General features: G+C 47.1%; 1 protein-coding gene across 4 annotated transcripts in view; it reads left to right on the top strand.

Annotated features, from left to right (window-relative positions):
* Window positions 1-24,948, top strand: part of LOC128939191 (uncharacterized) — a 104,772-nt gene that overhangs the window by 39,194 nt on the left and 40,630 nt on the right. The window contains exons 4-5 of one of the 4 annotated variants that reach the window (XM_054280013.1): window positions 5,383-5,436; window positions 19,510-20,688. The exons of 1 other annotated variant lie outside the window; for it this stretch is intronic. In XM_054280013.1, coding sequence (XP_054135988.1) covers window positions 5,383-5,436; window positions 19,510-19,638 — 183 coding nt within the window. In that variant the 3' untranslated portion in view covers window positions 19,639-20,688. Of the gene's footprint in view, window positions 1-5,382; window positions 5,437-19,509; window positions 20,689-24,948 lie in introns of those variants that run through there. 2 more of the 4 variants (XM_054280014.1, XM_054280015.1) reach the window with 2 other exon arrangements.

Raw genomic sequence — 24,948 nt, forward strand, 5'->3', positions numbered from 1 at the left:
TGTTTCTCTGTTTCTGTGCTAGACATTCAAGCTTGGTCTGCCTTCTTGTTCCTGGAAGACTCTGGACAACTGGGAAGCTGGCTGGTAGGGTTAACAGCACAGAAGTAAAACAGGGGTTATGGAGCTGAGGAGGCTTCTTCTGAAAATTTGGACTGTTTAAACTTTGTATCTTGTCAAGAGCCTTGAGATGTCAACAAGAAACAGAAACGTCCATACCTTTTGAAGTGCACTTGTCCTGTGGAGGGTCATTAGCAAAACTAAAGAAAGGCAAGCTTCTGGCCTGCCTTGATATTCTTTGGAATGTCTGATCTTTGAGTCAAATTAAAGCACAGTTACTGAATACAGATTTTTTTTTTTTTAAACTTTGAAATCTCTTTCATTAAGCAAGTGAAAATCCCTGCAGCATTCTTATATTGGAACAAGCTGATTCTGTATCAGTATGTAGCATTTGATGAAGTGTGTCATTAAATGATGAGTTATGTTGAGAAATTGAGAGTTCCTGTGCTCTTTTGCTTGAAATAGGCTAAACTAGTCTGAGAAAATTGAACTGCATCCAACTCTGGACAGGCCCCTACGTTTAAAACTGTGGCCAGATAATAAATAATAGCAATTTACACCTCTCTGCAACACTAATGAACAAAAGAGTTGTTTTGTCTTGTGGAGGTAGTGAAAATGAAACTATTCTAAAACCAGAATTGTGTATATAAAAAGCAGATGTAAGATGAAAAGTGTTTATTGATATCTATTAATGTAAAATATTTTGCACTGTATGCTGGTTTGAGAGTTTGTTCAAACTCTTAAACATTTGAAAATTAAATTGTGATGCCTGTCTTTAAACTGTGAATTGACAGAGTTTTAAATACTTAGTTTTGAACTGTTGCGGCAGTGTGACATAAATTCATTCATCTTGGGGTTGATCACTCATCAGTTGAGTGATCTTGCATTAAGGATGCCTGTAATTTGATTGTTAATATATATTAGTCATCTGGGCTGTGCAGTTTGTATAGAATAGTTCTGTGGTAGCTTTTGCCTGCGTAAGCAAGTGCAGGCATTCACCATTTCCTTCTGGGTTAGTTCAGAACTGCTCTGGTCGGTGTTGCAGGACTTGGAGCGCTGCTGCTTAAGCAGTTGGAGGTATTTCCTGGAGCAAGGCTGGACTGGAGAGCTGTGCTCCAGGAGAAGCAGGGCTGCTGCCCCATCTCTGCTCTAATGGGGGTATTTGGATGTGGCAGTGATGTGCAGCAGAGCCACATGTGGCAGATCAGGGGTTCATTACATTTCATTCGGTGAATATGGGATTCTGTTACTTCCAGTCCCTGCAACTTTCTTTTGAATCCAGGCTCAGGACTGAGAGAGTCTCTGGGTTATGAGCAGGAGGTGAGGTTTGTGGGCAGGTTCTTGGGCTGAGCTGATTCTGCTGTTTTCTGGAGGGTTAACCCTGAAGTGTTTCAATTTAGCTTTGCTTTTAGAGTGAGACATAGCTCTTGTGTCCTCAAAAAGGCTTTGACATTTCCTTAGTCATGTCATTTCCTCCTTTTTGTAGAAGTCACAGTAGATAGCAAAATAAACTTCCCTTCCTGCAAATAATAGTGCTCCCAAGCTATACTTTTCAGCTCTGATGGTAGCAGTTCTGTCAGAGACCTGCAGGAAGGACTTTTTAATTGAAATAGGGACACTGTCTCTTTTTCTTCCTTTTCTTTTTCTGCAGGTGGAAGAAAGTTTTGGAAACCATACCCTATGGTTTAATTCTCAGCTCTGCTACTAATATCCTCCGTGACCTTTGACAAATCTCTGCTCTGCTCATTGTCATAACTCCCAGAAAATAGCTTGCGGAAATAAAACTGCACTTTCACATTGGTGTGGTAGTTAGGAATGATCCCAGGGTTACTAAATTGAATATGTCACCTTCTTATAGGCTGTTTCCCCTGCTTTAGGCTACTGCAAGTCATGTAGCCAAATGAATGTTATTTCAGCTCTGCCTTGTATCTGTGTAAATAGGAGTTAATGAGTTGCTGCATCTCGTGGTTGGCTTGTGACGTGGAGGTCTCTGGAGGGAGGATGAGGAGAGGCTGCCATGGAAAGTCCCTGGCTGTTGCTAGGCAGCACTGCATTTTAGCTTCCCTGTCTGAAAGTCTGCGCTCAGGTTTGGCAAGAAGAGGGAAGGCTGAGGGATGGAAAACCATTCAAAGATGCCTTGACTTACTTTTTCTAAAGCATGACTCTGGTGTGCGGGGTGCAGAAAGTGCGTGGCTGCAAGTGAGGTGGAAGCAATTTGATTAAATAGAATAACGTTTGATAACTCGCCTTCCCTGTATTCATTCTCATCCGCAGGATCATGTGGCTGGCTTGCTCTCTCTCTCCAGCTCTTTGTTTCAGATTTTACTATGATGTAGGATCTGGAAGCTGTGAGAGTGCAGCACAAGTGGTATTGCTCTGCTTTCAGTCTAAGTGGAAATAAGAGAGCTCCAGGGAGCTTCAGATGCTGAGGTCTGTGCTCCAGTTTAACAGCCTGTGGATTAGGGGATGTCATGTTTTTATTTTTCTACTTAGTCCATCAAGAGGAGCACCAGGAGCAAAGAGGAAACACAAGAGGAACAAAAATGATGTAGGGTGTCTTGTTCTTGCGGCACAATGAGACCTTTGCAAACCATAGCAGTAGCATAACTAGTGGTAAGATTCTTGTATAATTAAAGCTTATCACAACAACATCACTAAAAGAATACTTCTTTTTTCTGCCAGAAGAGTAGGGCTTGGGATACAGCTGAGCACTTGAATTTCTCTTGGAAGAGTCTGGCTGGTTGTTCCATCTACCTACAGCTCAAAGCTTTCATTCACTCTTTGGTGTCATCTTGTAATTTCTGTCTTTGCTGATCCTCCCTGTATGTTTTAATATAAGGCCAGGATGGGTAAATATCTTGCTGCCTCTGCTGATTTTAGTTGGGAAATAGTCTTTTATTGCACCTTTGACTTCATTGGGGGACCATGCTATTTAATCCCACTGGACTGTACTGGAAGGTGTTTTACTTGCTCCTTGGCCAGCAGAGCTCTGTTTTTCCCCTTCCAGCAGAGGATTCAGTGGTGCCACTGAGGCAATGTAGAATTTTGTGTCAGCCTCACTTCATCCTGGCAGTTCAGCCAAGTATCACTATAAAGCTCGGCTTTACAGTAGCCTTGGGAAGCTGAGGGTCTCACTCAAAGTCAAAAAGCTTGAAGTCATATGGGATGCAGCAGGGTATGTTCTGCTCTAACAGCCTTCTTCCCCTAAAGGATGGGGCTCAAAATCATGAATCCTTATTCTAATTGTCATTGCTCAACCTGACATTGTCTTGCACATTTTATCCCACCTGTGACTTGAGCTATCTAGCCTACCCTTCCTCATCTCACCAGCCAACATTTCCATCACCTGGGAGAAAAACTGAAGGAGAGACCAAAACTTTGCAAGACCTTTCAGCTCCTCACTTTGCCTTTCCTTGCCATCTGGGTTTTGTCAGCCCTACCAAGGTCTCCTTCCTTCTCTTAAGGAAGAGAGCCTTAAGAAAGGCAGAAGAAAGAAAACTCAGAGCCTTACCATAGTGCCTTGCAGCCTGGCTGGGAGCTGAGTCCTGCAATATTTTATATGAATTCCCAGGATTCCTTGTTTAGTTGGACCGCTGTGGGCTGGGCTAGTTCAGTTCAGCAGTTCCCTTTGTCGCCTGCCTGGTTTGTACAAAAAGCTGTTGGATCTTTTTGGGTTAGAAACCTTGGAGCTGTGCTGCCAGGTCAGACCTGGGACCAGAGCAGTCAGGCATGGCTGCTGTTGAGTCCTTTGAATAATGGAGACAGCAGTAGGATTCACCTGCTAAAGGATTAACAGGAAAAAGCTCAAAATCCTTGCAGCACCTCCCTTTTTCCCCCATGCATGCTTGGATAATAAAATACTGTCCTTGAGCCCCAAACTATTCATGTGAAAGTTTCAAAGTGGGGCGTGTGTGTGCCAAGTTCTGGATTTTAGATCAAAGAGGCTGATGTGCTTAGAAATGCTGGGTGGATCTCTAACTCCCTCTCCAAGTTCTGGGCGGTAATGTGGATTGGGACTGCAAAGACGTGCTTATGGGATGTGGAGTGACAGAGGGTGGTGGAGGAATGGAAATACTTCCCACCTCCCAGCAGTACTTTCTACTGGAAAAATAATAAATACTTTCACCTAAGCACTGACTTCAGTTTTGGGGTGGTGCTTTTTCTTCTGAATTTTTTGGAGGTTGTTTGTATGTTTTGGATTTTTTAAAGCTTTTTGAGTTTCCAAGACTCCCTGTACTGTGTTGCTTTTTATCTTGCTCTGTGCTAGAGAAAGCAGAAGGATAACAAACAAACAAAAAGAGAAAATAGAAAGGTCTCACTATTTCCCACACATGTTGGTAAAGTGGTGGGATGTCTTTCTACAGCCTTTAAGAGCTTCATCTGAAAAACACTTCAGTTGCTTTGTAAAAGCATGTGGCTGTGGGGAGTGCTTTCCCATACTTCACACAGCTTTCCAACCGGAGAAGTGTTAAAAACAGAAGCGAGGAAAATCTTTTATTTCTTTCAAAAGCTGATGGAGAAGATTCTTCCTGACATGCTTCCCTCACCAGGTATTTCAGTATGAAAAATACAGTTAAAATATTTTTTTAAAATGAAAGAACTGTTCTCTTGAAGCCTTGTTTTTCCACTTGGGAGTTGTTTCGTGACAATTTTTTGAGGGGAAAGAATGATTTTATTCACTTGCCAGCTTTCAAAACACTGCCTCAAAACTGGGATTGAACTTCAACTCACCTGTTTATTTCTGTAATTTCCCAGAATAATTGCTGGTTCAAGTATATCCTGTTTGCTAAGTTGTGTGGTTCATGTTATGACAACTTTAATGACTCTTGCAGTATATGGCAAGGAGATTTAGAACTGCAGGCAGGTGCTTTTTGCCTTTTTTTTTCATTGTAAATAAATAAGCATAATGAAAATATCTGTTTAATAATGGGAACATCCACATTTACATTAAATAGACCATATTTTCCTTTTTAAAGGTAGATAAATTCACCTGCTTCAGGGCAAAGTTTAACCACTAATTGATGGAAATTAAGAAGAAATTTCCTTTCAGGCAGTTGTTCTGTCTTTTTCCTTGTGAAATTTCTTGTATGTTCTTTCAAAGCCTAGGCCAGAGCACTCTATGCAGGCTGTGTGAGACAGTCTCAGATTAGGTTGACTTACTTGCTGGCCACCTTTGGTAATTCTTAATCTTTCATATCCCACTTAACCATCCATCCATCCATCTTGTTTTAATGAAGTGTTGATTGAAAGGGACTCCTTACAATATCCCTCTTTCTGTTCATTCATGCTATTTCTACTAATCCCTGGATTCTACTTCTCTTTCAGAAGATGCTGCTCAAGAAGAATTGTGGAGCGAAGACTAGAGTAATTAAAATTCGTGTAAGTTGCCCTTTTCTGGTGCAGTTCCTTCATCTTTCCACATATACTAATGTGGTGGTTCTCACTGAACATCTGTGTCCAGAAGATAATTTCTGGACATTTCTTGTGGCTTGATCAGCTGCATAACAAAAGTTGCCAGCATGGGGTATAGCATGTAGTTGCAATTTAGGCTAGGTGCTGACAAGGCTAATAATACATTGTCTTTTCCATTTTGGAGACCATGGTTTCAAAAATTCCTTGGTGTCAAAATCTACATCCTATGCTGTGAGCTCATACAGCATAGCTGTCTGGTAGGGTGTCATCTGGATCCTTCTTGACCAAGTGGTGTTTGGTAGGGGTGAGAGCAGAAAAGGGATGTACCTGCATGATGCACTAATGTTTGCAGAACCAGGTGGGATATGGGACTGGGTGATGACAGCTGAGAGCTGCATTGCTTGGATGACTTTGTAGCTGGGATGAAGCTGCAGTGTCCTGAGCCCCTCTGTGTTTGACAGCCTGCATCCCTATCAGATATGTTCAAGTCTCATCCTTGTAGATTTTGTTACCTGCACCTCTGAGAGTTTTGTCTTTAGCAGCACATTCCTGGACTCATCAGCCAGCCCTGCTTCCTTTGTGGGTACCTTGTATTTCTTTTGGTCTGTGCTGTATGATCATGTGGGAGATATATCCTGGGCTGAATCCAAGAGAAATGTGACAAGTAGGTTGAGAGAGGTCATTCTCCCCCTCTTCTCTGCGCTGGTGAGACCCCACCTGGCATGCTGCATCCAGCTCTGGAGTCCCTGAACAAAGAAAGACAAGTAACTGTTGGAGCAAGTCCAGAGGATGGCTGTGAAGCTGTTAAGAGGACTGCAGCATCTTCCCTACAAAGGCTGAGAAAGCAGGGGCTGCTCTGCCTGGAGAAGATAAAGACTCCTAGGAGACCTTGTATCACCTTCCTACCCAAAAGGTACTGGAAGGGTACAAGGGAGCTGGAGAGGGACTTTTCACAGGAGTGTGTAGTGATAGAACAAAGGGGAGTGGCTTTAAGCTGAAGGACAGTAGATTTCAATTAGATTTTGTGAATAAATTCTTTACAGTGAGGGTGATGGATGCACTGGAACAGAGAAATTGTGGCCAGGTTGGATGGAGTTCTCAGCAATTTGGTCAAGTAGAAGGTGTCCTTGTCATGGCAGGGTGTTGGAACTAGATGATCTTGAAGGTCCCTTCCAACCCAAAACATTCTAAGATTCTGTTTGTTTGTGATCTTGCATGTTGTCACCAAAGCAGGTGTACCTGATCTTCCATGTTTGTGATACACAGGCAAAAAAAAGATTAGGGGGAAGAAAGCAAATATTCTTTGTGATGGAGCTGCTGTTTTCACTGCAGTGTTTCTTATAGCCTTGCAAGAGGGATGAATGACAGACCAGGATCCTTTCAAGGTTTTTACCTGGCCCAGCAGGCAATAGGAACGCTGCCTTTGTGTACCCAGAAGTGCTGCAGTTGATAAGTATGTTGTTGGATGTCCTTGCCCATCAGTGCTCTGGAAATGAATTTGGTGTCTGAGAGGAGAAGGAGGAGCAGGTAGAGCTGGCTGGAGTCTGGTGCACACCTGGGGGTGGTATTTTTCTGACTTCTCAAACACTTTCTGTCAGGGCTCTTCAGTCCTGTCTTCCAGCAGCCGCACAGTGACCCAGTACTTCTGATTGCACAATTAATCTTGATTTTTTGTGTATTCTCATGTGCTTCTGCCTGGATTGTTTTCAATATAGTTGTGTCCTTCTGTGCCCCACGAGCTCTCCCCAGGCTGTGCCTGTCCTTCAGACCCACCAGCTGTCTAATCCTGGTGCAATGTTTTAGCACATCTTGTTTATCACCTTCCTTTATGCCTGCCCTGTGCTCTTTCACTGGGTTGTTTCTGGGTATCTGTCCCTGGACACCAGCTATTTCCAGTGGTGCTTGGTGATGGTTCTCCAGTCCCTTGGGTTTCAGTGATGCCTTGGTGAGGTGGTTTCCTGACACCTTAAGCTCATTATTGTGGCTTACTATTGTGCCCCTGGAGAATCTGAAAGGAGAATTATCCTTTTGCTCCTTGAGCCCACGTCAGCTTGCAGTAAAATAAACAGCAGAAACTGGGAGCACACTTTTCTGACAGATGGCACAAAATCCACTCTTCTCTGGCCAGCCTTGCCAAGCTGGGGCAGTGCCTCTCCACCTGAGGCACTTGTGGCTTCCATGGTAATAGCATGTGATGCTTCACAGCCTCTTGCTGGTCTGTTGTGGTGGCAGAGCTGTTTAGTAAAGGTGCATTTTTGCCTCCATTTTTCAAGGGATTGTGAATGCCCACTTTTGTGTATGCAGCTGAGAAAGGAAGCAGCAGGTCCCTGGCAGAACTCTTTGCTGAAGTGCCTCAGCTCTGGAAACAGCTGAGAGAGGTCAATACTTCTGAAACACAGTGCCATGCTCTCATAATATAAAGGGGAACCTCAATCCAGCCAGCAGGACATGCTTGGCATGGTATTCCTTCTCTGTGTTGCCAGCAGCAGAAAAAGAGGTAATGGGCACAAGTAGAAATGTAAGATACTCAGGTTGCCCAGGGAAATTGTGGAATCTCTGTCCATGGAAAGAGCCATGGTGTGCCAGGATGCAGTCCTGGGCAACAGGCTCCTGCTGACCCTGCTCATAGGAGGGGGTTTGAACTCGGCTATCTCTAGAGCAACCTCAACCTTTCTGTGATTTCTGGGTCTTGTCCAGCATTCAGTAATGGAGTCAGAGCACACTAGGGACCTAAGTTCTATTGGAAGGGCTATTCTAAGGCCCTACTGAATGTGGCATTTTGGCAAGAGTGATAGCAGGAGGCAAGGTGAGAGTCTTGGCTCTGTGTTGCTGAGGGTCTGGTGGCACAGGTTCATTGTTGGAACCTGCCCATTGTGGTGAGGGTAGAAGAAATGAAGACAGATCTCATAGCGATGAGTGATGAGCTCTTGCAGGAGGAACCAGGCAGCTGTCTGTGTGTCTGAACAGGAAACATCACCATGTGAACCCCTTTGCTTGTGTCACTGCAGCACTGATGCACAAGTGTTCCTGTTTCAGATCAGGTAGTGTCTCTTTCTGAACTGAGATGGTCACAGATATCCAGAGAGACTACAGCTGGATGAACAGGCAGTGTGAACTGATCTGAGGAGCAGGCAGGATATCTAGTGGCTTGTGCCAGGGATTTGAACCAAGGATCCTTGATTTCTTCCGTTTTTCTGCTGCTGACTAACTTGTAGGAGAAAGGATGGTGCTTATTCCATCTTGTGTGAGGACAATGATCACAGTGACCTTCTAATAGCATCAGCAGTAAAGCATTTTCATCCTGTTCTTGCTGAGATCAATATCTCATGTGGTTGTGAGATGATGCCTGCTTTTAAAAATCTCTCCTGGCTAATACTTTGGTTGCCTTGACATCTTGGGGCTTTGCTGGTGTGTCAGGGTGCAAGATGTTGTTTTCTCATGCATCATTACAGCTATTCCTTCCTCTGTCTTCTGCTGGAAGAGTCTCCCATGGGAAGGTGAGATGGAGGGGGCAGTGTCTTTGCCCTCTGGCATGGAAACACAGCTACAGCCTCTGGTTTGTGGTCCTTGGTGGTCTTTCTTAAGCATGTGACCTGCTGCTGTTAAGCAGGTTGCAGTTTTAACACTGAGGTGTCACCTTGCTCTTGTTTCCTATGCTTAAGTTTCCCAAGGGCCAGCTCAGGTGGTGATCAGCCAAAGCCTTTCCCCTCACGCAGTGGTTCTTAAGTGGGATGATGGGATAGTGATGTGACTACTCTAAGAACCTAACAGTTATGGAAGAGAGGCTGGTTACCTTTTCTAATGTGCAGCAGCTCAGTTTGAAATGTTTTCAGGAATAGCAGCTGTGAGAGGTGGCAGCCTACTGTGAAGAGCAAATAATATTAAAAAGAAAAAAAATCTTGCTTCTGTTCCCACGGATTAAGAGATAATGGAACAGAAGAATCATCCCCTGTGGGCAAGTGAGCAGAGATAAATTAGAGGTGACAGCATGTACATGAACTATGGATTTGTACAAAGCACATGCCACTGCAAGGTCAGGGGCAGGTGTTGGCCTGTGTGTGTGTGGCACATGAGCTGGGCAGTGTGAGTGTACAGACCTGGTCCCTGGTCTGTCATTTATTCCTGTTTCTGTTCTTCCTTGACAAACTTCTACATGCAGTCTCTGAATGGGATTAGTGGAGCTGAGCTTGTCTTAACAGCAGTAGGTGGGTAGAAGACACCCAGGGGCTTACCAGTTGTGTCTCAAGGATCTTGTTGGGGCTGGCAGAAAGGAAGGAAGGATTTCAAGGCCAATCTGATAACCTGGCTGATCAGAGAGATGTTTTCTGCTATGTAAAAATAAGAATTTTAAATTGGAACATAAACCTCTTGTGCTCTTGCCTTGATCTTATCAATGTTGAGAACGCCCTCTACTTGGGCAGGGGCCAGATCCCAGGGAATGACTTCCCTGTCTCTTATCTCTTACTCTGCATCCTAAAAGGCCACTGCAGAAACATGCTGCTGGCTTGTCTTCTTCTAAAACAAGGGACCTTTTCAGCTTGGAGCTGAACAGGAGATAGGCTGGCCAGAGCCTTCTGGGCAGATGCCTGAGCTATTCACATGTGCAAGGCATACCAGGTGACAGAGCAGTATTGGTGCAAATCTGTTTCTGGCTGTGCAGCACTAAGTAATGATGTCTAAAACATCAGAAGGTTCAGTGTGTGTATACGTACATATGTACATATATATATAAACCCCACAGATGTTTCTCCTTCTATCACAGGCTCCCAAGGAGCACTGCAAGCATTTAGCATTGGATGCAGATAAATACCATGATTGCAGTTTCAGAGTGAGTTACACTAAAAAACCAGCAGAAGGTGTAACTCACTTGAAGAGAGATAGGGTGATGAGAACTTTAGACCATGTTCCTAGAGCTGTATCCTTATTCATACCATATCATAAGTATAAACACCTAGGGCATCTCAGGCAGCAGAAATCCCAAACTGCAGCTTACAAACAGTTTCTCAAACCTTCCTGGCTGTTTCTAATTTTGACTAACTGTATAAACCTGACCCTGATCTTAGAATGAACAAGAGAGACTTGCCTCCCTGGCCAGTCATAGCCTTGCATTACTTTATGGTCAGAAGCCTCTCATGGAGATTTTTGCATTCCAGTTTCCCCTGTGCTGTCTTGGCTCCAGTTTATGGGCATGCCTCTGCTGAGCATAATGGAAAGGGCTCTCTGCTAAGTGGGAGCATGAATATCCCTTTGGGTATCCTACACTCCTCCCAGTCCAACCACTGCACTGCCTGCTGAAGATGATAGTTGGTCCTGGAGAACGCCAGCCCTTGTTCTGAATAATTCCTGAGAAAATACTTTATCCAGAGTTTCCCCAGTTTGGGGAGGGGTTCTGTGTAGCCAAGGGGGGAATGCCTCTGTCTTTTAAAAACTACTCCAAATATCTGATTTTTACTGGATTTCATGGCAAAGGCTAACCAGCCTTTAGCCTGCCCATAGCAGGTAGAAGTGGAACTGTCGTATAAATTCCTGCCATGTATGCCCTCGCACCTGTTGAATCATGTAAGTGCCCACAGAACAGACTTTGTGGAATAACCAAGACTCTAATCCACACAGCACCATGAAAGAAGCAAGTGGCTGGTGAGTGAGGAGGCTGACTTCCTATTTTCAGCACTGTTCCTGCTTTGTGGTCTGATCTGATGTGGGTTGTGGGTCTGGTTTAAGGATATGGGGAGGTAGAAACAAGGTGCTGCCCAATTGCTTCTGGGACAGCCCTGTGTGTCAGTGGTGGCTATGGCTGGTGGCACTGTGATTCAAGGAAATGGAAAGTGGCAAGGCATGTTTCACAGAGAAGGGGTCAGATTTAATGACTTCTGGGTGATATCTTGCTGATGGAGCAGAGAGAAAGAGATGTAGGGGATGGCACAGGGTCACAGACAGCTACTGCTCTCTGTCAGAGCTTCAAGTCCAAGATGGCTGATGAGGCACATCTGCTCACTGTGTCCAGCCCCACTGCAGTTTTTCTGCTCCCTTTTTGTTCATGTGGATGTGGGAACCTGGCAGCCATTGCCTCTCCCAGTCCCTGGAGCTGTGATCCCCTTTTCCCACACACCTCTCCCATAATACACCCACTTCCCTGCGCTTGGCTTCCACAGCTGGGGTGGTTTGTCCAGAGGCAAGTGCACCATGTCAGCATGTGTTTGCAGCCTGCTCATGCCAGGCTAATTAATCCTCACTTTGCAGGTTTAATTTGGGTACCCTTCAAGTTGAGAGCAACTCTGTGCCAGCCTGCCTGGCCAGAGGGAATCTGCTCTCCCTGGCCTCATGCAAACTGGAAGCCGCGCACACCCGAGCGCGCACCACGTGCCGGCTCTGCGGGAAGCACGGTGCCTGGGCTTCCTGGCCCCGAGGGAGCAGGACTGGGAGGCAGCTGCTGTGATCCCTCTGAGAGGAGGCTGTTCCTGCTGCACAGCAAGGGCTGGAATGGGGAGGGTGGAGGGGAAGGAGAAGGTGAGGTAGTGTCACTTGTGTACAGAGCAAAACTAAGGACTCTACTCAGATGCACTTGGAGATTTAGGGCCAGATTGTGCCGTGTCTGTGTTTATTTGGAGCTACTCTTGTGCTTGCCTCTTCTCCTGCTCAGGCACATGCAGACCCTGTAGTATTTACAGGAACTGCTGCAGGTATGCAGGAAGCACAGGCACCTTCTTATCAGAAGGAAAAAAAGTAGGTGCAAAATATGGCTCACTCGTAGGGAAATATGGGTTCGTTCCCTTGGTCCTAAGAGACTTGTTTTGTCTTCAGAGCATGATCTTTACTGGGACCCTGGCGTGGTGGGTTCCCCAGCTTGGCCAGGGAGCACTGACAGACTGCTCCTCTGAATGACCCATCTGTCCCTTTTCTTTGTGCAGCCTCTTTCCTTCAGGTTGTCAGCCAGGCAAAATCAAAGCTTGCAGTCAGCTTTGTCAAAGACCTATCTAAAGATGTGTGAGAGAGGAGAAGAAAGGCTTATCATGCTTGTGCCAGCAAGGACCCAGAGCTGAAACTGGCTATTTCTGCTTTTGGGCAAGTGACCAACAAGCGTCTGCTATGCTCTTTGAAGCACCTTCCAAAAAGGTTCAGTGCTGTCTGTCTGGTGGCACCTCTGTAAGTCTGGTAGTTGCCACCTCACAACTCTGCGCACACATTTGCAAGTGTTTGATTTTTTTAAAATTTTTTAAACCTTTCTAAGAGGAACAGTGATGTGTTTGTAAACTGTTGAACTGCTCTTTGCTGTGTGGTGGTATGGAAAGAAAAAGGTGTTAGGCAGCCTTGTGTTGGTGATGGCAGACAGGTCTTTCAGTCTTTTGGGGGGGCAATGAAAATCATAAGAAAACAGTGCCCACTGCAAAGTTTTGGTTTCCTTGTCAGAACAACATTTGGAGATGATCTTTTTTTTCTTGGAAGAGAAAGGAAAAAGGTAGTCATAAAGTGAAGTTCTGGCATGGTCTATTTTTTAACTATTTCTTGAAATAAAATTCTATATGAACCTGGGAGTGTAGGACAGACTTTCAGGAGGAAAGGAGTTTGCCTGTGAAAATTTCCTCCTGTAGCTGCTCCGGGTCTGTGACTGGAATAAATTGTTAGAGGCCCTATCGGAGTTAATGAATAAGCAGTTAAATGTGAATTGTTGCTCCACTGGAGGAGCTGGTCCTGCTTGCCAGCGACTATTTCTTGAAAACTGCCTGAAGCAAGACTGTAATTGAAAAGAAATCGCCTCTCATCAGAAGGTTGAAACACCTAAAAGTTAATTAATTCATCCTGGCTGTAGTGTGCTGTTGTGGCTTAACCCCATGATGAAGTTGCTAACTTGCTACCCTGGTGAGTTGGGGGAGAGAATTGGGAGGGTAAATGTGAGATGGTTTGTGGGTTGAGATAAAGATGATTTAATAGAGAAAACAAAAACTGCACATGCAAGCAAATAAAAAAAAAAGAATTCATTCACTGCTTTCCATGGGTAGGCAGGTGTTCAGCCACTCCAGGAAAGCAGGACTGCATCATGGCTACTTGGGAAGGCAAAACACCAGCTTAAATGCCATCATATGGTGTGGAAAGGTCCTTTGTCCAGTTTGAGTCAGATGTCCTGGCTGTTTCCTTCCCAGCTTCTCATGCCCTTCCAAACCTTCTTGCTGTCAGGGCATGAGAAGCTGGGAAGTCCTTAACTTAATACAAACACTGCTTGACAGACTGATAGTTTAGTTATTGCTGTCACCATTATTCTCATCCTAAATCAAAGCCACAGGATACACCAGCTACTAAGCAGAAAATTAATTTTAACCCAGCAGAAACAGGACATGTATGTATTATGCATTGAAGAAACTGAGGCAGAGATGTTGAGAAGTGGCTTGGGCAGAACCATGTTTGGAATTACAGATGTGACTAGGAGCAGGCATGTGGATCCCCTTCCCTTGCTCACAGCTGATGGCTTCACACATCAAAGTTGGAGAGTGAAGAAGTTTATTTTCTAACACTTAGCAGGGGTGAGAGGAAGAAGCACAATGTGGAGTTAAATCAGTGTACCTGTAAATGTTCCTCAGTGGAGTCTGACAGCATTTACTCTTTCTGTGCCCTGCCTGAATATTGGTGCTGCCTCTGGCTCTGCCCATTCCTGAGCAAGGCAGCTGTTTCACAGACAGGCAGCATCCCAGGCAGGCATCTGTCCTTGCCAGAGCTGTTGTGGGGATTTATTCCTTCCCACACAGGGTGGTGGTGGAAATCGGATGCGCCTTTACAGCTTGCAATTACATGGTGCCTTTCATCCCAAAGGACTTGTAACAAGTGAGTCTGCAGACTGCAAAGGGATCATTCACCCACCACTGGAAGGCAGCATCCTTTAAATGGAGCTCAGCAGCACTTCCCAGCCACTGGGGTCCAAGAGTAGGAAAGAAGGGACTCCTGTGTTGGATTGGCCTTGAGTAGGGACAGGTTGGCAGAGTGCACAAGCTGATCTGGTTTTGAATCCCACCTGGATACTAGAGCTCTTGAGAAAGAGGACCAGAGAGTCCTCTTAATGTCCCATCTCCCCCAGCACACCACTCCCTTCAAGACACTGTTGTGTTGGGTGGCTGCATTTCCCCACTCCTATGGGGATTGTCATTCCCATAGCTGAAAGCTCGCTTGGACCTGTGCTCACTTTGGCTTTGTCCAGAGAGGAGAACCATGATTCTGTGGAATCATGGGACCAAAATCATGTTACTGTCTGCATTTGAGATACTTCCCCAGACTTCATAGAAGTAAGTGACCTGTTTCTAGGAGGATTATGGCTTCATATTAATAGATTTAGCTTTACATGTTTGTCTTCTTCCTGTATACTCTTTCCTTGCCAAAATGTACAATTATGTTGCAGATGGGTTTATGGAACAGTTGTGCATTTGTCTGTTTTCTGAAAGCTGCTAATATGATTGAAATCAGCATTTCTACTGTGATGTTTAATCTTACTGGCCTTCTTTGAGGCACCTCCCTCCACTCACTATATTTAGGTGTACTTCTTTGTTAATACACTTCAGATATGTTTCAAACCTGGTTGTTTATTTGCCCCCCTGTATTTAAAGGTGATATAATGTATTGGTGAGGACAGTACATGTTGGCAGGAGTGTATGTGTAGGCTCATGTACATGGGTGAAGAGGCATCCTTGACCAAGGTGGTTTGTGCATAGTTGCTTGAAACGTGTAAGATGAGTTTACTTCCCTTAAGAGCTCATCTAACCCAAATCAGTGTGGGTATGCCCAGGTGCTGGAACTACCTTGTGTTCTGAGCAGTGATGAGCTGTGGTGCCTTAGACCATCCCCTGGATGCTGTGAAGTTCCGGCTGTGCATGGCTTGAATTACTTTTACAAGCAGGCAAAGTTTGTATGAGTAGAGCAGCCCTCCTTGTGATTTCTGAGTCAGGAGTCTGTGTGCCCAGAGGGATGCGCACAAGTGACCAGGGAAGGGCCTGTGTACTGGGGAGAACCCGAGGCAGGTGAGTATGTGCAAGTGAGCACATGTGTGTGACAGAGTCTGTGTGAGCCTGTGTGCTCTCCTGTGGCAGCCGTGTGAGTCTGACTCGGGCCATTCTCCAGCTGTGTAAATACATTGCTTAGCAGACTGAGGGCTCTGGTTAATGATTGCCATGAGCACAGGGCCCATATTAGGCTCCGTTCTGTGAGCGGTACCCAGCTGTCCGAATGCCATTAGAGTGAACACATGAGCCTTTAATGTCAAGTGTGTATTGTTTGTGCTCTGAGGAGCCTCTGCAGGAGCTGCCCTGGGGTTGCTCACCAGGGGCTGTCAGGCAGGTTTATGGCAAGCTCCCTGGGGACCTGCTGCAGTGGCAACAACCCTTAACACCCTTCCCTAGTCAAAGCAAAGTCCCAGGCATGGTGTGCCCAAGGAGAAGGGCAGGCTGGCTAGGATGCTTGCCCAGACTACAGGGAGGCAGCTGGCCCAAGCCACAGGGTGGCAGGAACATGTTCCCCTCTCTGGCAGCTGGCTCTATCTGTTTTTGTTCTGGAAATACATCTACAGAGCTTTGCCTTGTGCTACTCATCAGGACCAGACCACCACATGCTGTGATCCCAAATGGTGTCTTGGACTAAGCCAGATCAGGCCTGGTCATCCCTAGAGCTGGATATGAACTCCAGTCTAAAAACGCTCCTCTGCAAGAAGAGAATTGAGGGATTTGGAGGTTTCTTAGCTCCAGCAAGGTCAGTGCCAGAGGTGCTGCCCTGTCAGTCAGGGAGCAGGTGCACAAGGATCCTGTATAGCTCAGGGTTGTAAAGGAGTGCAGATTGTCAGGATGTTGCTATGGATGAGGGAGTCAGGTTACTGCCTCTCCTGTTACTGCCTGCAGCTGGGCACAGGCCGATTCTCACTCTGCCCTGGTCTGTGGTTGTTGAAGGCCAGTGGTCACCTTGTGGCTGCTTGAGAGGTGCCAGGATGATGAGGCAGGATTGGGTGCATTTTGAGCCTCACTTGCAGCTGCATGACTTCCTGTGAATCTCAGCATCTCCTGCGTCTTCTCACATCCCTGACCTTCAGCCTCACCTGTTCTGTGCCCATTGTCCTGGCAGTGCCCTGGGAAGGCTCTCTGCCCCACACATTGGCCCCAGAAGAATACCCAGAAAGAAACCATAGCAAACTTTCCACCCAAAGCCTGGTGAGTTTTGTGGATTACTTTTGTCTGTCCTTTGGAGCCATCTTTCCCCAGCCTCTTCATCTGCCGTGTGCCAAAAATGAACGGATTCAGCTGCCTTCCCTAATCCTGTCTGGCATTTCAAAATGGAGGGGACTGCCAGGTTCTTTGTTCCCATTCCCTCTTGGCACTGGCAGGGGACCTTCTCTGCTCTGGAGAAGGACAAATGTGCTGATTTTTTCTGCCCCTTAGCTTTGAATAGGGGTTGCTATGTTACCTTCCAGCTCTGAGGCCTGCCAGAGCATACACCATATATAACCCCACAGCAGGTGGCTATTGAGTAAAGGCCCTTAAATCTGCCTCTCTTGTTTGTTATGCTGCTGGCCAAGGTGTCAGGGGGATGTAGCAGGGCATGATTTGCTGGCTGAAACTCCAGGCACAGCTGATGCCAAGCACCATGTTGGCATTTTCCATTCTCGAGTGCCCATCTTAATTGCAGCAGAGATACCAGCTAGGCAGGAACATGCTGCCCACACTGGCTTTTAGAGGCCTTTCCTGACATAAAGGCTGCTGCCCAGTGGGGCTGAGCTGTGACCAAGAGCCTTGGAGACAAGAGGCTTCCAGATCCTGCTGCAGTTATTGCAGCTCTCGGGGCCTGGCTTGGACACTTCCTAAGATCACTCTGATTTGCTGTGTTTGGGTGAGACAAACCATCCTGGCAGCTTTTAGGGGATATTTGTGTGTTGCTGCCTTGTGATGACAAGTTAAAACCCAGGCAGAGGAGAGGTGGAGGCATCAAAACATCACATTGCCATGCTGTTAGGTGTGTGATAGACCTGAATCTGAAGTGCTAAAATGAACCACTGTCTTCTGCTAGACAGAGTTCATAATTGTTCCTAAAAAGCCAAATTCTTTGAGGAACAGTCTCACAGTGCAGGCTAAGCAAAGGAGACCGTAGTTCCAGTTAGGAAAGGCCTAGAAAAGGAGCAGGGAGTCACATAACACCAGAGCCCAGTCTGAATCACATAGAATGTTAAGAGTTGGAAGTGACCTTAAAAATTATCTACTTCTAATCCCACCTGCCATGGATAGGGACACCTCCCATCAGACCGGGCTGCTCAACGCCTTATCCAGCCTCACCTTGAGCACTGCCAGGGGTGGGGCATTTACAGCCTCCCTGAGCAACCTGTTCCAGTGTGTCACCACCCTCACAGGAAAGAATTTCTTCCTTATGTCTAGACTAAATTTCACCTCTTCCAATTTGTACCCATAACTCCTTATCCTATCCCTACAGTTCTTGAGGAAGAGCCTCTCTCTGGCTTCCTTGTAGACCCTTTCCAGACACTGAAAGGTTCCTTTGAGGTCTCCATCCTACCTTTTTTCCTCCAGGCTGAACAGCTCCAACTTTCTCAGCCTGTCTTCATTGGGGAGGTGCTCCAGTCATCTTAACAGCTTCATGTCTTCCTCTGGACTTGCTCCAACAATTTAATGTCCTTCTTCTGTTGGGGACTCCACAGCTGAATACAGTATTCCAGGTGGAGTCTCACCAAGAGCAGAATAGAGGGAGAGAATCCCTTCCTTTGACTTGCTGGCTGTTCTGCTTTTGATGCAGCCCAGGATTCCACTGCCTTTCTGAGCTGTGATTGCACAGTGCTGGCTCACCTTGAGTTTTTCGACAACCACCACCCCCAAGTCCTTTCCTGCAGGGCTGCTCTCAATCACGTCTCTGCCCAACCTGTAGGGTTTTGGGTTTTTTCCTAACATGTTTGTCATTGGATTTTTTCCTGACCTCTGTGAAAATAGTGGTAAAGTCCTTCCCAAGAGTGATGGAAGTGCAGTGAGAGTAGGGGATGTTTGCATGAGTTTCTGAGCTGCTGAAGTTTCCACATATTCCTTGGGAATGAACTCTACAGGATCATGATTAAACACTGTCCTGGACCCTAGAGCAGTGAGACCTCCTCTCCTGGCCAGAAAGTATCAGTGAAGTAGCTGTCCCACTAGTGCTTCCCACTAGTGCAGAAGCATAAGGAAAGAAACAAACCAAAGTTCCTGAAAAGTTAAAGGAAAGCTCTTCACATCTAACAGAGTGGAATTACTTCTTTGGCACCATCATTCCTCTAGGATCTATGTAGCCTAGCACAGCATAATGGAGAACAGCATTCCTGTCCTGTCACACAGTGCAGGGAGTTCTGGCCTCCTTTCTCTGGACCTGCTCTGACCATGCTCTGAACAGTGGGAGCAAGAGGGGAGAGAATGTTCTTTAGTGGCCGTGGTAAAACCAGTCTGTGAGGCCTTGGGGTGGGATCTTTTCCTCCAAGCAATTCTCACCCATTCCTCATCAAATTGTGGAGTCTGGAACCAAAACCCTGGAGAGTTTTGGCATGCCTGGGACTTTAAGAAAGAGTGGTTTGTAAATTCTTATTGGAGAGCTATTGAAAAATGGGGCTGAAGAATGTGCTTCCAGAGATAACTTGGTTTGTCTCCATGCTCTAAAAGTGTACCAGATCTCTACTTCAAATAAATTTAGCTTTTCGATGTGATACCTTTTGGCAGTGATGCTTTTCTGACTCTGGTACTCTAAATGCATCATGGATATCCTGTTTCACTTAGTGGCCACAGGTGCCATGGGTTAGGTGGATCCTAGGGACCTCAGTCCTGGAGGAAGGGAGGTGTGCCTGCCTTTTTTATCTTGAAGGATAAGAGCAAGGATGCGAGCAAAGTGCTCCCACTGCTTATGTTAGTGCCATTTGCTGCAGGTGCCAGCATGACCACCCATTGAAGGAGGTGTAATTGTATCAGAGAGGGGGATGACAAAGCACTCAAGGCAGGAACTTCACCATTTGCAGCTGCCATGAGCACTGACCTCATGCCTGTTTCTGTTCCCCTGCAGAGCACCAACGGAGGCCGCCCGCCGCCCCACTTCCTGTACGATCCCTCCACTTTTGCCTTCCGTTCCCTCAGCACCTTGAAGCCGCTGAGCCCCATAGCTCCAGTGGAAGAACCGTCATGTGCCTACTGAAGGAGTTTCTCCAGAAAACCTCAGGAACTGTCACCCAGTGTCCTGCCTGGCAGGGAGCAGGGGAGGTGGTGATACCCAAGGGGAGGGGTGGGAGAAGAAGGGGCAATGAGACGTCTTTGCAACACAGCTGCTCCGGCAGGGGGAAGCGAATGGCTTGGCAGCAGTGCCTGTTCTCAGACCACTGATGGAGCCCAGCAGTGGCACAGGGAGGGAGTTTTGTCTCTCAGGGCAAAGCAAACCAGTCAGGTGCACAAGCTGCAAGAACTGCCACCAAGGCAGTGTCAAATGTGAGTGAGGATGGTGGCAACTGAAGATATCCAGGAGCTGTTCAGGGGTTAGTGTGACCTGCATGGCAGCAGGGGTGAGTGATCAAGCTGTGAAACCAAATTCAGTCAGTTTCCCAAGGATGCCTGAGTCTACAGTGCTTTGCTATAGACCTGACACTTCTCCCACTCAGAAGTGAACTCAGGATTGGAGAAAGAGGCTTACAGAGCTGCTTGCAAAACAAGAAGATCCCTCTCTGAGATTGTTATAATTGCATTCACATCAAGCTCTCTCAAGTGGAAAACCTGGGGACAGGGAGGTGTGTGGAGGAGTAACTGGCACATTTAACTGTGCATTCCAGATGATCTGCTGGCAGTTCAGTGATACTGCCCAAAAAGAGATTGAAATGGGAGAGTGAGACATGCATATGTACATCTGGGGTTAGAATAAAATTCTAGAATTGGAAAGTCTGTGTTGAGCCATCCAGGAAAATGCAGCACCCACCTTCAGTCCTCTCAGCATCATCCAAGAGAAGAACTTGGGGGTGACTGTGTGCCCATGGATCGCCTCTCTGCTGGGGCAGTGTGTGTTCTGGGGTATGTCACACTTCTCCATAGTATTGTCCCACTACATGATGGTGGATGTAACTGGTACCACCAAATTCAAACCAATTTATTGCCTCCAGCAAGCTTTCCACTCCCCTTGTTAAATTCAGGTACACTCCTCTGGTGTCAGTGAGACAGTATTCCCAGATGAAGCAAGGAGTGTGAAAAAGTCGATTTTGTGGCTATTGGTGGAAGAAACAAGAGGGGAGTTTGAGTGAAGGTGGGGGACATTTCTCCACAGACAGTTCTGAGCTGTTGGGACCATGCTAGGCCTTGCTGCCACTGGTGTTTGGCTGGGATCTGTCCTTGAGGTGTGTGTGTTTTGTGCCAAAGGCAGGAGTTGACAGGACAAGCTCTTGCCTCTCCTGTTGAGGCAGAGGAACAAGGCCTTTCCTCTTGCTGCACCTGGTGGAGAGAGTAACCTCTGGTGTAAGCATTGCCCACCATGAGCCTGTACCTGAGTGCAAGGGGAAGCAAGAAGTTTGTACAGATCGGGAGGAGCAACTGTGAGTAATACAAAATAATTTTTATTTTTTTAAGTCTGCCTCAGTGTAGAGTCTTTGCTGCTCTCTGGTTGATACCAATGGTCAGTCCAGCTGCCAGTAGGAGGCTACCCAGTGAGCTGGTCTGGGCCCTTCAGTGAGATCCCTGGGAAAAGTCCAAGGGCTGTAGGCTTTGGGATTCAGGTGGGGGACCTGATTCCCCACCCCCCCTCTTCTCCCTAACTCCTGTCATTCAGGCAGGCAGAGCAGCTGGGCAAGGTGGTGAGGGGATCACTGTCCTGATGCTTTCCCAGCTCTGCCTGCTCTTTGGCTCCAGCCTGTGACAGCTGGGCCACCCCCTGCACCAGCACCACCTCCTAGAGGTCACTTGTGTTTACTGGTGAGGGACCTCTGGCAGACCAACGTGGTTCCCTGCAAGTCCCTGTTTCCAAGAGACCACAGTTCCTCTGCTGATTCCTCCTGCCCCTGCAGAAATTCTGCTTGCCTTGTTTTGATGGCACACCTCAGCTTTTTAACTGCTGCCAGATCAAGCTGCCCAGTGCAGGACAGGAAGCATTGCTCCTTTGGACCAAATCCCTGTGCTCAGGGGATGGGACAGCCATAGCCTGGTACTCATCTAAGAGGCACATTCCTTGTGCAAATGGCTGGGGTGGCAGCCTCCTGCATGGCCCTGCAGCCTCAGGCTTTGCTCAGCAAGTGCTGCCAAGGTGCAGGGGCCCAGAGGTGTGTTCTGCCAGCCAGCAGGTGGGGCAGGCTGCCCTGCCCCAGGTGGGAGCAGGGAACAGGGATGTCCTGCAGATATTGTTGCCTTTTACTACTTTTGTAACTTTTCTGTCTTTTCTTTTTCAATCAGAAGAAAAAATAATAATAAAAAAAAATTGAAACCCCACAGTGAAATAAAGTGTAACAGCTGCTATATTCATACCTCTGGGTGCATTTGCCATCTTCGGGATGTTTGTGGGTGGGGGTATGGAGGAGGGGGAGTAGAGTGAGCTATGACACAGTGCAGCCAGTCCCAAGCACTCCACAATGCAAGTGAATGGCTTTGGAAATGGAGAGCTTGTCCAAAATGAATGCCAGGCTCTTTGTATGTGTACCTGCTCCATTTGAGGTATGGTGTACTGTCCCTCACTGGTGCTTCCCTCACCAATGTGGTGCTTTGGCTTTTGAGTAACTACCCAAATGGTCCTTGGCTTGTAATTTTAACTTCAGGAAGTCTTGCATGTCTGTCCTGAGAGTCTCCACAGCCCTTTTGTTTACAGCCACAGTACTTTTCCTCCTCCATAATTTAGCTGTAGTTCATCCCTTCCTCTAGATTTTGCTCTAAGTACTCCATCTCGGGTACTTGTAATGTGCATTCCCCACCCCTTGTTATTTACTTGAGCTAATTCCTGTCTCTGCCCCACTCCTCAGTCTGTATCCTCACCAGCATCTCACAAGGCTATTACCTATGTCCCCTTTTCCAAGGCCTCCTGAGAGATATTAGCATAAATTCCCTTAGCAGTCCTACTTAGATTCATTCCCAGGAGGCCTTTTCCATTCTTCCCTCCAAGCTCTGATCTCCTCTAGGCTTCTTGCCATCTCTCTTATCTTGAAATCCTCCCCTCTCTGTCAGCTGCAGCTTGTTAATTGGTCTTGGCCAATTTTGCAAGGGTTGTACGGTGCCTTGCTGGCTCCCCCGAGCCCTTCCTCTTGTACCTCCCGTACTGAATGCTTTCTCTGGGATGTGTCTTCCAGCACAGCCTGATCCCTCAGCACAACTGCCCTTGGAGCCCCAGATGCTGTTCAAAACCATGCTGGTGGCTGTGACTGCACAAACCCTAATCATCTGTAGGCCTCTGCCAGGTCAAGCTTGTTGTAAGTCTGTTTTGTGCATTCAGAGAGAGTGATGCATTGCCCTTGTATCCCCTAGGCTGGAGTATGGACACCCAGTGCTCCAAAGTCAGGGTACAGCCAGTGACGGGTGGGAAGCTGGCACACAGCTTGGCATTGCACAGCCAGCCCAGTGGCCAGGGCGAGATGGGGGTAGATGTGCTGCTGCTGCTGCCCCAGGGCTCTTGTCTGGATTTAGTTCAATTGTGCCCACCCATCATCTCTCCCTGCAAGCTGGGGCTCTGGGTTAATGACAGAACAGGGCAGCTTTTGTGGTGGAACAGAAATAATGGTAAACTGCAATATGGCAACAAGTCTGAAGCTCAAGGAAGGCAGGTTAGGGGTATTCATGGTGATCTTACAGGGTACTTTTCAGCTGTAGCTACCACTGTTACTGACGGGAGGATGTAAAGAGAGAGAGAGGAAGATGTAGAAAGGAGAGTGGGGGCTGTTGGCCTCCTTTAGATGCCAGACCCAGTCATGTGGGAACAGGTTCCCAAAGCCACTGCAGGAGGCATCAGCAGAAACCAGGGAAATGAGAGCTGAACTGTGGTCTTTGAGCCACGGTCCTTGCTGTAGCCACTGCCCCCTGTTTCTGCCTCTGGCATCCATCCTGCAGGGCTGATCACCCCTGTGGCTTCCAAAACAGCTTGTGCAAACACTTCCTCCTCTGCCAGAGCGGGCAGGGATGCTGGCTGAGGTCTGAGCACTGTGAGCATGGTCAGGTTGGTGTGGGTCCCTCAGGACCTCTGCTTTGCTGGAGCTCCTGGCTTCCCACCAGGTCTGGGTCCTGGCTCAGCAGGACAGCCTGTAACTTCTAATCTGAGTCCTTTCTCTGCTCTGAGCCCTCTTGCTTGGAGACGTGCAGGTGTTTCCCTTCAGAGCAGGGCTGTTGTGCCAAAGTGCAGCTCAGCTGCGTGAACCATCTGCAGGAGGGTGAATGGGGACAAGCGGCTGTTTGAAGAGCTTGGCTATGGCTCCTCTACAATTTAAGCAGGACCATTTAAGCTAATACTGTTCTCCAATTAAAGTAAATTAATTAGGTTAATGCTATGGCCTTTTGAAAATAGCAGAGAAGAACGAAGATCCCAGCAGTGGCAAAATGGATTGTTCCATGTATGCCCTGAGCCTCAGTGAGTCCCTTTGTAGCCAGCACACAGGATTGTCTCTTTTTGGCATTGTCCAAACATTTTCTGACATACATGTATGTACATGCACGCACACATGTGATATATATATATATTTCTGTCTCACTGTGCTCCATTTGTGCAGAAATCTCTGTCCTCTGACAGTCCCCCATGAGCAGGGTGCCCTTGTGCTCACCTGCCTGGCTCAGTCTGTGGCAGGGCTCCATGTGAAGCCCATCTGTGGCACACTCACCCCTCTGTGCAGCAAAGTGCAGTGTTGCTTGGAAAACCCACCCTGTTTCCAGCTGCATGCTGAGTGTTGACCCATCTGCCTACCTATGGGACTGACTAGGAAAATGGACAAAACCGGCAGTGCTGCTGGGGCCAGGGTTCTCACCCCAGGTTCCATGGAGGCCACTCCATGGAAACATGGCTTGGCACAGGAAAAACAGAAGCAGAATTTCCAGCTGGACAGACCATCTCATTCAAAGAACTTTGGGCTTTCCTGAAGCTGCATAGCATGTTGAGGCAAGGTGTGGGGTGGAAGAATGCATTCAAGGGTGTGTGTCAAGTTAGGATTGAATGGGATATGTGCTGATGAAGTGTGGGTATATAGACACAGTGCATTTACAGTGGTATTTATGTGCCTGTGGTGTTTGTATTTATGGCATATTCGTTATATTTTAATCAGAAGGATGTGTTGGAGGAGTAAAGATAAAGGGGCATGCATGCCTGCAAGTGTGGTTCTGGAAGGATGGATGCTGGTGGATGTGCATCTGGAGCATGGGCAGAAGGGCCTGTGCAGGGGAGGGGTGTGAATGAGGCTGTGTGTTCCCAGGTGGCTGCAGGCAGTGGTGCATGGAGGACATACAGATGGGTTATGTATGTCAAGGCAAGGGGGGTGCTGTTTCTTTCCTGTTTCTGCAGTGTTATCCATTA

The sequence above is a fragment of the Melozone crissalis genome, unplaced genomic scaffold (genome assembly GCF_028551555.1).
Source record: "Melozone crissalis strain CALT ecotype California unplaced genomic scaffold, PUWL_Pcris_2 ptg000027l_1, whole genome shotgun sequence".
NCBI classification, from domain to species: Eukaryota; Metazoa; Chordata; class Aves; order Passeriformes; family Passerellidae; genus Melozone; species Melozone crissalis.